The sequence below is a fragment of the Callorhinus ursinus genome, unplaced genomic scaffold (assembly GCF_003265705.2).
Source record: "Callorhinus ursinus isolate GAN/ISIS: 27379988/994484 unplaced genomic scaffold, GSC_fseal_2.0 scaffold32, whole genome shotgun sequence".
In the NCBI taxonomy this organism is placed as follows: Eukaryota; Metazoa; Chordata; class Mammalia; order Carnivora; family Otariidae; genus Callorhinus; species Callorhinus ursinus.
The window spans coordinates 5,876,517-5,889,133 of record NW_027397094.1 but is presented as its reverse complement, the minus strand read 5'-3'; the positions used below and the strand labels follow the sequence as shown (position 1 = coordinate 5,889,133).

General features: G+C 38.1%; 1 protein-coding gene across 2 annotated transcripts in view; it reads left to right on the top strand.

Annotated features, from left to right (window-relative positions):
* PRKG1 (protein kinase cGMP-dependent 1) overlaps positions 1 to 12,617 on the top strand; it is a 1,235,615-nt gene that overhangs the window by 159,952 nt on the left and 1,063,046 nt on the right. For both annotated transcript variants that reach the window (XM_025850942.2, XM_025850941.2), the window contains exon 2: positions 5,523 to 5,689. In XM_025850942.2, the coding sequence (XP_025706727.1) occupies positions 5,523 to 5,689 (167 nt within the window). The remainder of the gene's footprint in view (positions 1 to 5,522; positions 5,690 to 12,617) is intronic.

Below are 12,617 nucleotides of genomic sequence, written 5' to 3'. Positions count from 1 at the left end.
CTACTCTGTGGTAACCACAATGTACAATATCCTTTGGTTAATGTTGAGAAAACATTGTTGAGGCTCCGTTTACTGGTAGTGAATATTGCTGGCTTCCTTGTTAGAGAGGTGGGTGCACATTTCCCTACACTTCCCTAGAATTGCCCATTTTTACCTAAGATTGTGTAGAAAGACAGTTTCTATCAAATATTCTTTGTGTCTCTTCAGGAACTTTCTCTGCAATAAGTAAATGGGGATGTGGACTTTCCAGTTCATTTTCTAAAACTTGAACGTTTGGAAGACCCATGGCTGGAAATCCTGGCATTAAATTATCTGGGGATATTATGCCACCTAATGAAATTTTTAAAGAAGGAAAAGATTGTCATGTTGGTTTCAGCACTTATAAATTAAGGCACATTAAATTCTTAGGGTGTTAGAAAAATAATCTATCTCTAGCGATGTGCTGGAGCCAACTCTTACTGGCTCATATAGGAACTGCTTGTTAAATTTTCAGGAATTTTGCAAGCAGGTTGACTTTACATTAGTAGCTTGAAATTGGCTATGGTGGGAGTATTTATACCATAGAAATTGGCAAATGCTACAATACAGGTTTTTTTTGTTTTTTGTTTTTTTCCTTCTGGAGAGCCAGTTTACCAGCACACCATTATATATGGCCAATATTTCAGAGGCTGACAACTTGATGATGACAAATCAATAGGGCTAGCTCAAAATAACTAAGTTCTTGTTATTGTATTTGTATTTTGAAAGCCACACATTTGGAGCATGTAAGAAAAAAAATTTTTTTTTTAAGAAAAAAATTTTTTAAGACATTGTTTATACACAGAAGCACACAGGAAGGATCAAAAATCAAGATCTTTGTATTTGCTTCTTACAGCCGCCCAGGTCGGGCTGCCGCATGCATGCAGCATGTTGTTAAAATACGTGCTCCGAGAGGAGATAGCCACCTTCTGGAACTTGTGAGAGCAGCTCTCCCCAGCTCCCACACCGCTAACACAGCTCACAGGTCTCACGTGCACCATCATATTTTAGTTACAGTGAGCGTCTTCGACTGTTTCTTCAGGGGAAGAAAAAGATTCACAGGATTGTGAGGTGGAGGCTCCGATTGATTATAGTCTATAGGGTTGGAGCAGGTGGAGACTAATGAGAGTTGACCTAACATTTCAAGCTCTCCGGGAGAAAGGACTTAAGGGAAAATTGCATGAAGTTTGCATGAAACTTGCATGAAAATTGCATGAAGAGGCAGGGCGTTAGATGGCCGTCCTAACAGATGTTTCTCACTGCCCAGAACATCTTCGAGTTACACCACACAGGGGCACGAGATGGTTGATTTGTGATGTTTCAGAGGCGAACGTGTTATTGGACAAGACTCATGCGAGGGATAAATGATAAGACGTAGGTCGTGTATTTCTCAGTTTGTTTTAAAGTGGCAACAAATGCATAGATGAACACCTCCAATGTGTTTCTTCAGAGACTTAAGACTGAATGTCCTCCATTTAAAAAGACATGTGAGATGCAAGAGCCTCTTGTAGTTCCCCTTCCCCACTGACTTCGTGGTAAGCATTTGGAAAATCTGGATGATTCTAAGAGATTGTGTTAGACTGCATTGTTTTTCACCTTTCCTGATGTCTTCGTGAAACAAGTTAATAGCACTACTGATGAGAAAAGAGAAAGCAGCTTTCTTCAGTCATCCTTGGACTGAGCAAATTATTTTTTTTTTGGAAGAGGGCTTTACTTCTAAGCTGGTGGCATTTCTAGGGCTTAGATTTTTAATGGAGCACTATAAATATTTCCCAAAGGATAAGATACCATCTGTAGCTAAACAACTTGGGATTCTGGCATTGATAGCATCCAGGCTTTATTATATTAGAAAATATGAACCTGGGACGCCTGGGTGGCTCAGTCGTTAAATGTCTGCCTTCGGCTCAGGTCATGATCCGGGGGCGCGGGGATTGAGTCTGGCATCAGGCTCCCTGCTCGGTGGGGAGTCTGCCTCTCGGCGGGGAGTCTGCTTCTCCCTCTCCCTCTGCTGCTCCCCCTGCTCATGCTCTCTCTCTCTTTCTGACAAATACATAAAATCTTTAAAAAAAAAATATGAACCAATCGATGACCTCGCTCTTCAACACAAAGAAAACAAAGGAATTTTTAGTCAAGAGGATATTTATACTATTTTGATTAAAATTAAGTTCCTGAAGATCAAGGAAGTCCTGATGTTTGCTAACACGATCCTAGAACAATAGATCTCAGGAGTGACTTTAAAGGTGCTCCTGCAATTCTTGAGGTCAGAGATGGTGAAGAGAATTAAGAAAGGAAATTTCATGAAACTCATAGATGGGAACAGACTTCTGCATCTTGTGTTGAAGACTCAAGAGAAACAGCTCTTTACCTCAGGGGAAATAGAGTTTTGGCAAGCTGAAATTAAACAAACAAACAGCTAAGCAGCCCTGCCTGACTAAAGTAAAAGTCTCACTTTTAAAATAGTCTATTCTGAAGTCCCTAATGACTGGCTGTCTCTTTATTAGGTGAAAATTCCTACCATTAGTATTTAAACACAGACTGTATGAGCAAGAATCTATTGTAAAGAATAATATTGAATATGCCAATAATAGCTAATCCGTATTAAATATGTCACTATTTAAATGAGAATTCAATGAGATTATTTTTTATTTCTTCTCATAGCAGTTGCTTTTTATAAACTACCTTTAAGATGAAAGATTTTTCAATATAAAAGAGCATGCCCATTCTAGAAAATTTTATCAACTGAGAAAAGTAGAAAGAAAAAAATACATAGTTCTATTTACTTATTTATTTAAAGAGAGAGAGAGAGAGTGAGGGGGCACAAGTGGCGGGAGGGAGAGAGGGAGAGAGAAAATCTCAAGCAGACCCCACGCTGAGCACAGAGCCCGACGCAGGGCTCGATCTCACAAACCCTGAGATCACAACCTGAGCGGAAACCAAGAGTCAGACACTTAACTGTCGGAGCCGTGCAGAAGCCCCTATAATTCTGTCACCAGAGGCAACTGATGCCAACATTTTATTTCCTTCTAAAATTGTTTCAGGTCATGATTGCATACTCTCTTACTACCCATTTTTTTTTTTACTGCTACTGCAGTTAATCCTATTACCACCTTCTTCACCGGCCATTTTACTGAGAGTCACATTCTGTTTGCAGCGGTCTTCATGTGTAATTCTGTCGAGCTGGTAATTTGTTTCCAATTTTACTGAGAAATCATTGACATGTGTCGTTCTCTGAGGTTAAGGCAGACAGCATGGTGGTCCGATTTACATTTATTGTGAAATGATGACTACAGTAGGTTTTAGTTAACAACCATCATCTCCTATAGATACAGTAAAGAGAGAAAAGTTTCCCCCAACAGTTCTCTCTCTGTGTCCCAGAGCGGTGTTACCTGCGGTCATCATGCTGTGCGTCACATCCCCGTACTTACTTACCTTCTAACTGCGAGTCTGTGCATTTTGATTGCCTTCCTCCAATTCCTTCTTTTCCGCTTCCCCACCTCTGGTGGCCACACATCTCATCTCTGCTCTGTGAGTTTGGTGTGTGTGTGTCTTTGTAAAATTAGATTCCACATGTAAGTGAGATCACACACTATTTGTTTTTCTCTCTCTGACTTATTTCACTCAGCATGATGGCTTCAACGTTCATCCAGGTTGTCATCAATGGTAGGATTTCCTCTTTTATGGTGGAACTATATTCCATTGTGTGTGTGCGTCGCAAGTGCCTGTACATACCACGTGTCCATCCATCAGTGGACACTTAGGTTGTTTCCCTGTCTCGGCTGTTGTAAATAATGCTGCTGTGAACATGGGGGTGCAGATATCTTTTCAAGTCAGTGTGTTTGTTTCTTTTGATTATATTCCCAGGTGTGGAATTTCTGGATCATACGGTAGATCTATTTTTAACTTTTTGAGAAACCTGCCTACGGCTTTCCACAGTGGCTGCACCAATTTCCATTTCCACCAACAGTGCACGAGGCTTCCCTCTTGTCCACATCTTCACTAACACTTGTTACCTCTTGTCTTTTTGACGATGGCCATCCTAACAGATGTGAAGTGATATCTCCTGGTTTTCTCTTATTCTAAATTTTCTTATTATCTAAATTTCTCTTTCATCTCTACATTCTCTTATAAAATATTCTCTTCCTCTAAAAACAATTCTGTATTCTGCTTTTTCACTTAAAAATAGTATAAGAATTTCCCCCATGCCATTAACAGTCTTCATAAACAATTTTAATTGCATCGTAACAGTCCATTCTAAGTGTAGTTTTCATAATGGTAAATTTTCACTTGTTTTAATTTTTTATATATACCTTTTTATTATTAAATACCAAAACCATCACAAAACATAACATGTGATGGCGACAGTCCAGTTGGCCTGAGGTCTAGAAGAAAAGGCACCCGGAAGTGGGGAGGGCTAACGCTTTAGTCAGTATTCACTACTCAGGTCATTTCTTTGAGAACCACTTGTGAGGCAGATGTGGACAAGGACCAGCTCATAGTCAGATACTTGTCAAATTAACACTCTTAATATAAAATTCCAAACATGCTGCTTTCGCTCTGTGTTGTTAAGGTCTTGCTTTCATCTTATCTCCAACAGCTTTCTGATTAGGCTCCTCCTCACAAGACATTTCTTGGTTTCTCTTTAATTTTTGTATCCTTAGGGAGTCATTTGGAACTTCTTCTCCCCAAGAATCAAATTATCACCATCTTTAAGCTCTGCAAAATTTTCCTGTTAACCACTGAATCCCAATTATAGAATTTGTAAATATCTTCCCCACTGACTGCCTGTTTCATCCATGTCTAAATCCTGTCATGTTGAAAACCATCCTGTTCAATGGTTTCATCTGCCCGGTTACCTCATTTTAAGCCACTTGGAGAAGTAGATTTTCTCTGAAAATGTGTAAGGTATGGATAAAGAACTATCACATTTCTACCCGTTCTTTCAAACCACGAATTAGGAATCCAATTCTTATCATTTTTTTAACCAAAATATTATTCTTGAACACCCGTACTCTAGCGTTATAGTAGACCCTTGGCATAGAATAGAGAAAAATCTAATGATCCCACCCTCATGGAGCATAAAGTCTTCCTGATGTTCTTTTATTATATGTAGAGATAGTGATAATAGCGTTTGTTCCATAAAATTCTCTTGTATCTTTTTCACATTTATTCTTTAATTGCAAACATCAATTTCAAGTGCTTGTCCATTGGTTTTCTCACAGTCTTTGTGATTAAAACACATTCTCAAACAAAATGGTATGCTATGCTTTTGCTTGTTTTTGGTTGGTCACACCTGCATTCAGTGATACTTTGTTTGAAGGAGAATTTCTCAGTGCCTTTCTGATGGCCGCGGAATTACTTTGTTCTCAGGTCTTTCGGAAAGTGATTGGGTGCCTAACAAGAACATGCCCTGTAGTGTGCCAGAACACTGTACGGCTCTGCTAAACTTCACAGAATATGAAAACACTTGCCTGATGTGCCAATAAATCTTCCCTCTCTTTCCCTAGGTCCAAGGATCTCATAAAGGAAGCTATCCTTGACAATGACTTTATGAAGAACCTGGAGCTGTCGCAGATCCAGGAGATTGTGGATTGTATGTACCCAGTGGAGTATGGCAAAGACAGTTGCATCATCAAAGAAGGAGATGTGGGATCACTGGTGTATGTCATGGAAGGTATGGTTTGTAACTCTAATCCTCTGACATTCAAATATTCCCTTTTCATCTTCTCAGCTTGCACACAGATGGTAATGTATTACATGGGACAGTTCCATTTTTCCCTACTTTTGTTGTTGAGAGGCAGTTTGGAAAGAGGTGGAACACGACTCAGATACAGTGGTTGACTAGTTGTATGAAGGGTTTGGGTTTAGAATATTAAGCTGAGAATCTAGTATTGTTTTAGACATGGAGAAAGGCTGATAGGGTGAAAGAAAGAAATGCTGTTTATTACACCGTGTAAGTCTGCACGCCAGTGGGTCGTTGAGCAAGCTCACGGAGCTTCCAGAGGAGCTGGAAAGTATTTTTGGCCAGATGATCAGAATGTCAACCCTACCTTTAATTTTCAGTGTATGGCTAGGTTTCTTGCTATCATGCTTCTATAAAAAGAATGTTTTCAATGCTTTATATGTGTGTGAAAGAGGAAATCAGACTGGCCGGATGGCCTATGAGCTACCTAATTAGTAAGAGTGATGGATTGTTTCATAAATCTTGCCCCAATTAAGATAGAAAGTGCTTATAGGCAGGCACCATACAAATACACTTTTATGCCTAGATAAATTTTCATATTGTCTCTTTCTAACTTGGAATTTATAATGCCGTGTTTTCCTCCTGGGAGAAAACACAAGCCTGAAGTAATGACTGGATTAGCTGAGGAAAAAGTGAGTTCAGAAGTGCCCAGAAGATCAGAGAGTTGCCACGCTAACATCACAATCAGTTTCTAGGTGGTGGTTAGTGTCTTACCCCAAGCATTCATGGCAGTGTCCTGGAATTGTCAGGTTGATAGGTCATTAAGAGAAGGGGTGTATTTGGGCAAGTGGACTGAACTTCTTTGAATTTTACCTGATTTGTAAACAAAAGGTCCTACCAATTGTCACTCCTTTCTGGCAGTAGATCTCAACTGGTGATGATCTGTCCCTCCACAGGACATTTGGCAATACCTGGAGACATTTTTGGTTGCCACAGTGGGAGTGGGGATAGATGGGGGGTGGCGCTGCTGTGCTGGGCTGTTGCCCACAGCAAAGAATTATCTGGCCCAAACTGTCCTTAGTGTTGATGTTGAAAAATCCGGCTTTCTACCATCTTTACAAGATTGTTCTGAAGTTAATATGAAATACTTGGAATAAATGTTATTGTAAAGTGTAAAACATTGTAAAATAACAGTATGCATTACTCTTTCTATCACATACTTGACAGCATATAAGAAATGTGCTGCCTGCATATGTCATTCATCTTTTAATTTTTCTTTGTCATCTTTTTTGACATATATTAGGCATTCAACTTTTAAGTCATAATTTTGATCATTTTTTTTTTCTCCGTAAGTTTTCAGCTTTTGAGTCAATATTATGAAGTTTTTCCCCAGGCCAAAAGGAAATAAATGTTCAACTAGGCTTTTTTCTGAATAAAAGCAAGACACTATAAACAAAAACACAAACAGTATTCACTTGGCAGACAATTGCAGGGGAAGGAGATGAAATTATAGGGCCAGAGTATATGTGGGTAGTAAGCAGAAAAGATGAGAAAAATGCAAGAAATATACAGAGGCCAAGTATAAACTATAAATATGGAGAGCGATGTTAATAAGTCCTGACAATTAAAAAAAACAAGTTTAAAGCATTTCTTAGATTATAGTTTATCAGTGGTTTCATGGTTGATTTTTTTTAGATAATTTATTGTCAGTCACGTTTGTAAGAACATCCCTATTGCATAAAGGAAGATGCACCTCACTTCCCCATTTGCAGATGCTAATTATTGAAAATCCACTCAAGAACTGGATATTTCCGGGACCTGTATGTTGTTTTCCTTTATCTTGAATATCTCTTACGAAAATAGATTTCCACACAATCTTGCAATTTTTTTCCAAAGAAAATCTCTTTATCCATACTATTCTGGTTTCTAAGACTAACTGCTAGTTTACTAGCTATGTTAGAAGAAGCTTAGAAATCATAGTGTATATTTACTAAGTGCTTATAACAAGGTCCAACATATTGAGCATGCTTTGTATAAACACTTTCCATGTATAAAATTTATTTAATGTTCAAAACAATCCTATGAGGTAAGGGATAATATTTATTAATCTTCTTTATAGATGAGGAGACAGAGGCCCAATAAGGTTAAGTAACTTGCCTGTGTCTCCCAACTAGTTTATAGTAGAATTAGGACTGAACCCAGGTTACCTGGATATAGAGTTCCAGCCCTTAACTATGGGGCTATGTGTTAGTCAGGGTTCTCCAGAGAAACAGAGCTGATAGATAGATAGGTATCAATGGATAGATACTTATTTTAAGGAATTGGCTCATGTGATTGTGGACACAGGCAAATCCAAAAGCTGCGTGGTAAAGGCAATAGGCTAGACATCTAGGGAAGAGTTGATGATGCTACGGTTCAAATCTGAAAGTTGACTGCTGGCAGAATTCCTTCTTCTGGAGAGGTCTGACTTTTTTCTATTAAGCCTTCAACTGATTGGATGAGGCCCACCAATATTATGAAAGTAATCTGCTGCTCAAAGTCTACTGATTTGTATGTTAATTTCATCTAAAGAATACCTTCGCAGAAGCATGTAGGATAATGTTCGACCAATAATATCTGGATATCGCGGCCTAGCAAGTTGACACATGAAATTAACCATCCCAGGTCCTCCACTTGTCAACTCAGCACCTGTGTGCATCTCCTTAAACCATGCTTAATCTCCAAATAAAGACAGCAGCAAGGTTGCAGCTCCGCCTACCATGACATGATGACTCTGAGTACAACTGAAAATCCACTAACAATTTCCCCAAAAAAGGGTACAGAGTTCTTGGGCAATACTTACTCTTCTTCTTAATATCCTGTAATTTAAACTCTGTGTTATAAAGCTAATACTTAAATACTGTGATGTAAAGTCAATATATCTTATTTTACATGTTAAGGGGGTATGAGAGAAGAAAACCAAGAATTTGGCGCACATACATACACGCAAACATATTTATAACAAAATAAGGAAGAAATACCCATGACGGGCTTCCCGAGGTAAAGGTAAATATTACTAAATTTTCCTCTATTGCTTCAAGCTAATTCTGAAAAATTTTATTTATCTTCCTTTTCCTGCTGGATTGACTAAACAGCAAGTCATCTTAATTATCTTTTTTGAAACAGGGTTTTAAATAGTGTATCAATATTCAGAGTCACAGATTTTGCAGTGATGCTGTTGATGGCCTTCAGTTAAACTCACTAAAGTGACTATAATCTTATAAACTGAGGCCGATCTGTCTCCAAGCTGTAATTCTAACCAGTTACTTGGGCTGATCTTGTGCTAATATCCTTGTGTCAAAATAATTTCAAATTAAAAAAAAAAGTCATTTAAATTTTTATAAGTTTTAATTGAAGAAATGTTTCATTGTTTAATTAGATTTTTATCAGTGTATTTAATCTTCTCAAAATTTAGATAGCAGTGGTCTTGATAGAGATGGATTCTTTTTCATCTGCGAACATTAATATTTATAAAGAACATTCCATAGCAACAATGGATGAGTAGGCTATGGAGGATCATTCACAAACTTGCTTTTATCCAGACATTCAGAAAAACACCCAGGGAGTTTATGTGGAAAATCAGTCCAATTTTCTCTGTCTCTCTTTATCTAAATGAAGTTTCTACGTATAATGCTGTTTAACATGTGCCTTAAGTGGTTTTCATTTTAGCTGGGCAGTGTCCCAAGTAGGATTGCACACCTAAATGCCAGAATTTCTCACCATTTTAGCAAAAGAGAAGAGTCATGTGGTAAGGACTTCACAAATTAGGATGACTGGGGAAAAATCATCTGGGCGTAGCATAAATATATTATCATATACTTTCAAGCAAAATGAGTTGTGTGACTTTCAGATACTTAAAGTTGCTGGCTAGCAGAAGTTTCAATGTTAAGTCTGAATCAGAATCTTTTGGTATTCGTTTTTTTTAAGGCGGTACTGTTAAGTAGATTAAGTTGCTAAGGTTCTGTTTACATTTTAATCATGTTTTCAGATATATCAATGACTCTTACAAAATACTTGACTACAGGTTATTTTCCTAAACAGACTTTGGCCTGGATTATGATGTAAAATTTGTTGCCCTCCCTTTTGTTATCATAGGGATACATTTTAGTCTATTGTGTTTCAAAATAAAACATGTTCTGATTTAGTGCGTTTCAATGGTGATGTGAGTAAAACATCTTCTCTGTGAATCTAATCAAATATTTTCGTATTGAAAAATGTCGAATTTGTATCCGTCAAAGTGGTTGATTTGCACATTTCCTGTGATGTTTCATTGTGGAAGCAGATAGATTACATTTTATATCCTAAAAAAAAAAAAAAAAAAAGAAATTGCAAGTCGTCTGTTGAGTGTTCTGTGAGCATTGGCTATTTTAACTTAAACTTTTTAATGAAATCATCAATTTTTTAATGAGGTGCTTATTAATGATAATAGCTTTTATTAAGTACTTATAAATGCCAGGGACTGTTTAATCCTTTTATAGGTATTAAATTTTAATCTTCATAGCCACCTTAAGGAGTAGGTATTCTATTATCTGCATGTTAGTAGCTGGAGAACCTGATGCAAGGACAAGGTGAGTAACTTGGCCAAGATCATCCCACCAGTTCATTGAGGTGCAAACTGCACCATCTGCCCCCGAGTTCCCATACGTGTTGATGGGGCAACATTAACTTTCGAAGTGCACGTTAGAGGACCTGGTGGTATATATTTGTTATGTATTATTATCCCAGTTTTAGGAGCCCATTAAAGATGTGCAGCATGAAACCATAGGATAAAGAGAAATGGTTTGATTATTTTTAAGGAAAAGATAGAACTTGAATGGCAATAGGGCAAAGAGAGAATAACCCAGATGTTCCCATAAATGCTTCTTAGGTCTCTGCATCCTTTCAACACTGAACTGCTTGTTGACCTCTCCGTAGATCCTGAACCATTCACTCTTCTCCTCTTAGCCATAACTTCTTCCTTATCCAAAGTGCAGCTTTAGATTTGGCTTAATCTTGGCCCGCCTCTCTGTCCTGACAGGACTCAACTCTGCTGTGTATCTGGAAGGACCTGTTTTTTTTCTGTCTATAATGAATGGCATTGATTTTGTTTTTCTCACAGCCCCCTTTTAAGAAGCTCATCACACAGGCTCTTTTAATATGGCCTTTGTACAGGGATGCTACGTGATACTTGACCATTCCCATCAACACTCGGGGACAAGCCTCACATTTCTGTTGTTACTGCACTGAGGTGGCACTCTTACCTTCTGTAGACAAAGTCACTGGGTTGTCTGCTTCCTTCCCCACTCAGTGGGTTGATACCAAGTCTACCCTTTAGGCTGATGTCCAACACTGTTGATTCTTCATTGTGGACGTGAATCACCATGCCGGCCACCATTCGGAAGTAAGCCTGCACAACGTGATCCTTCAAGCTCTGTTCCTTTCTCCCCCTGAAACATGTTTACTGTCTTTCTATAATCAAGTGATGTACAAAAGCTGACATTCAAAGAGGGATTTTATATAAAATTGAACATTAATGATGAGCCTGGCCATGTCATTTGGCATTCAAAACACTACCTGACAGTATGAGGAAATTGAATGCATTTTCATATGAATGAGCTCTCCCAGCAATTTTAACATGAGAAACACCATTTCATTCTCCAAAATCAGCTGTTGCCTTTTGGCCTTGTGAGTTTTTCATGTTCATCTGAAAGCTAGCTTTAGAACAGTTGAAATACCAATGCTCTTGAAGTTACTTTGCAGTTCTTTCATTGGACCAAGCTTATGATATTAATGTGAAAGAGGAAACCTGTGTACTGCTTACATAAAACCAAAACAGACATATGTTTATAAGAAGTGATCATAAGCCAAGTGGATCTGGAGGTATGAAATGCAACTATTAAACTATATTTCTGTTATGGAGTCAGTGACGAAGACAAGGGTCTGAGATATTTAGATGGTGTGGGTTATCATGTTTATTTTGGGGTGCCAAGCTTCAAAAAAGCCTTCGATAGACTTGACCAAGTCCAGGAAGTATAATTATATATATATTTCAGTGACACTGTTTCATGAGTAGATGGAAAGTTTAGGAAGAAAGGGTAGTTTTTAGATACTGAAAATGCTGTCACTTGAAAAGGGAATTATTCTCCATGAATCTACATGACCAAAGGAGAAATGCAAGTTAGAGGGAAGACTCTGGCATCGACCTGCTGCTGAATGATATGCTCCAGGAGGGAAGTGAGCAGCCTGATGTGGTGGCAAGAATCCCATCTCAGGAGGCATTCCAGCAATGACTACAGAGCATCTGCTTGGAGAGAGTTTGTGGGGATGAAGAAGGGATTCCCTGTGCCTGACTCATAACGCATCTCCTGTCCCTTCCCTAAACTCTGACATTCTCAGTCTGTGAGTCTGTGAAGGAGTATCCTACAGGCTAGTGTATGAGAATCCAGCCCTCCAAAGTCTTCCTCTCAAAAACTCACCTGAGCATGCAGTGTTAAATGTTTTTGTACTATAATATATAAATCTAATAATACTGTACATATTTTTCTATTGCTTAATTTTTTGGTTCAATTTTATGTGGTGCTGTATAACCCAATTTATCCTTTCTGCTGATGATTATATTTAGACTATTTCCAGTTATTTTGCTCTAGAATACTAATAAGGCTGAGCAGCTTTTCATATGTTCATGGGCCCTTTGTGTTTCTTTTGTGAAGTATCTGTTGTAGCCTTCTGCCCATTTTTTTCTGTTGATTGGTTGACTTTACATATTTCAGGTTTTAATCCCTGTCATTTACACGCATTGCAAATATCTTTCTCAATCTATAGTTTTAATTTTTACTCATTTGTGGTATCGTCTGATGAACAGGAGTTACAAATTTTAGTGTAGTGAAATAATATCAGTCTT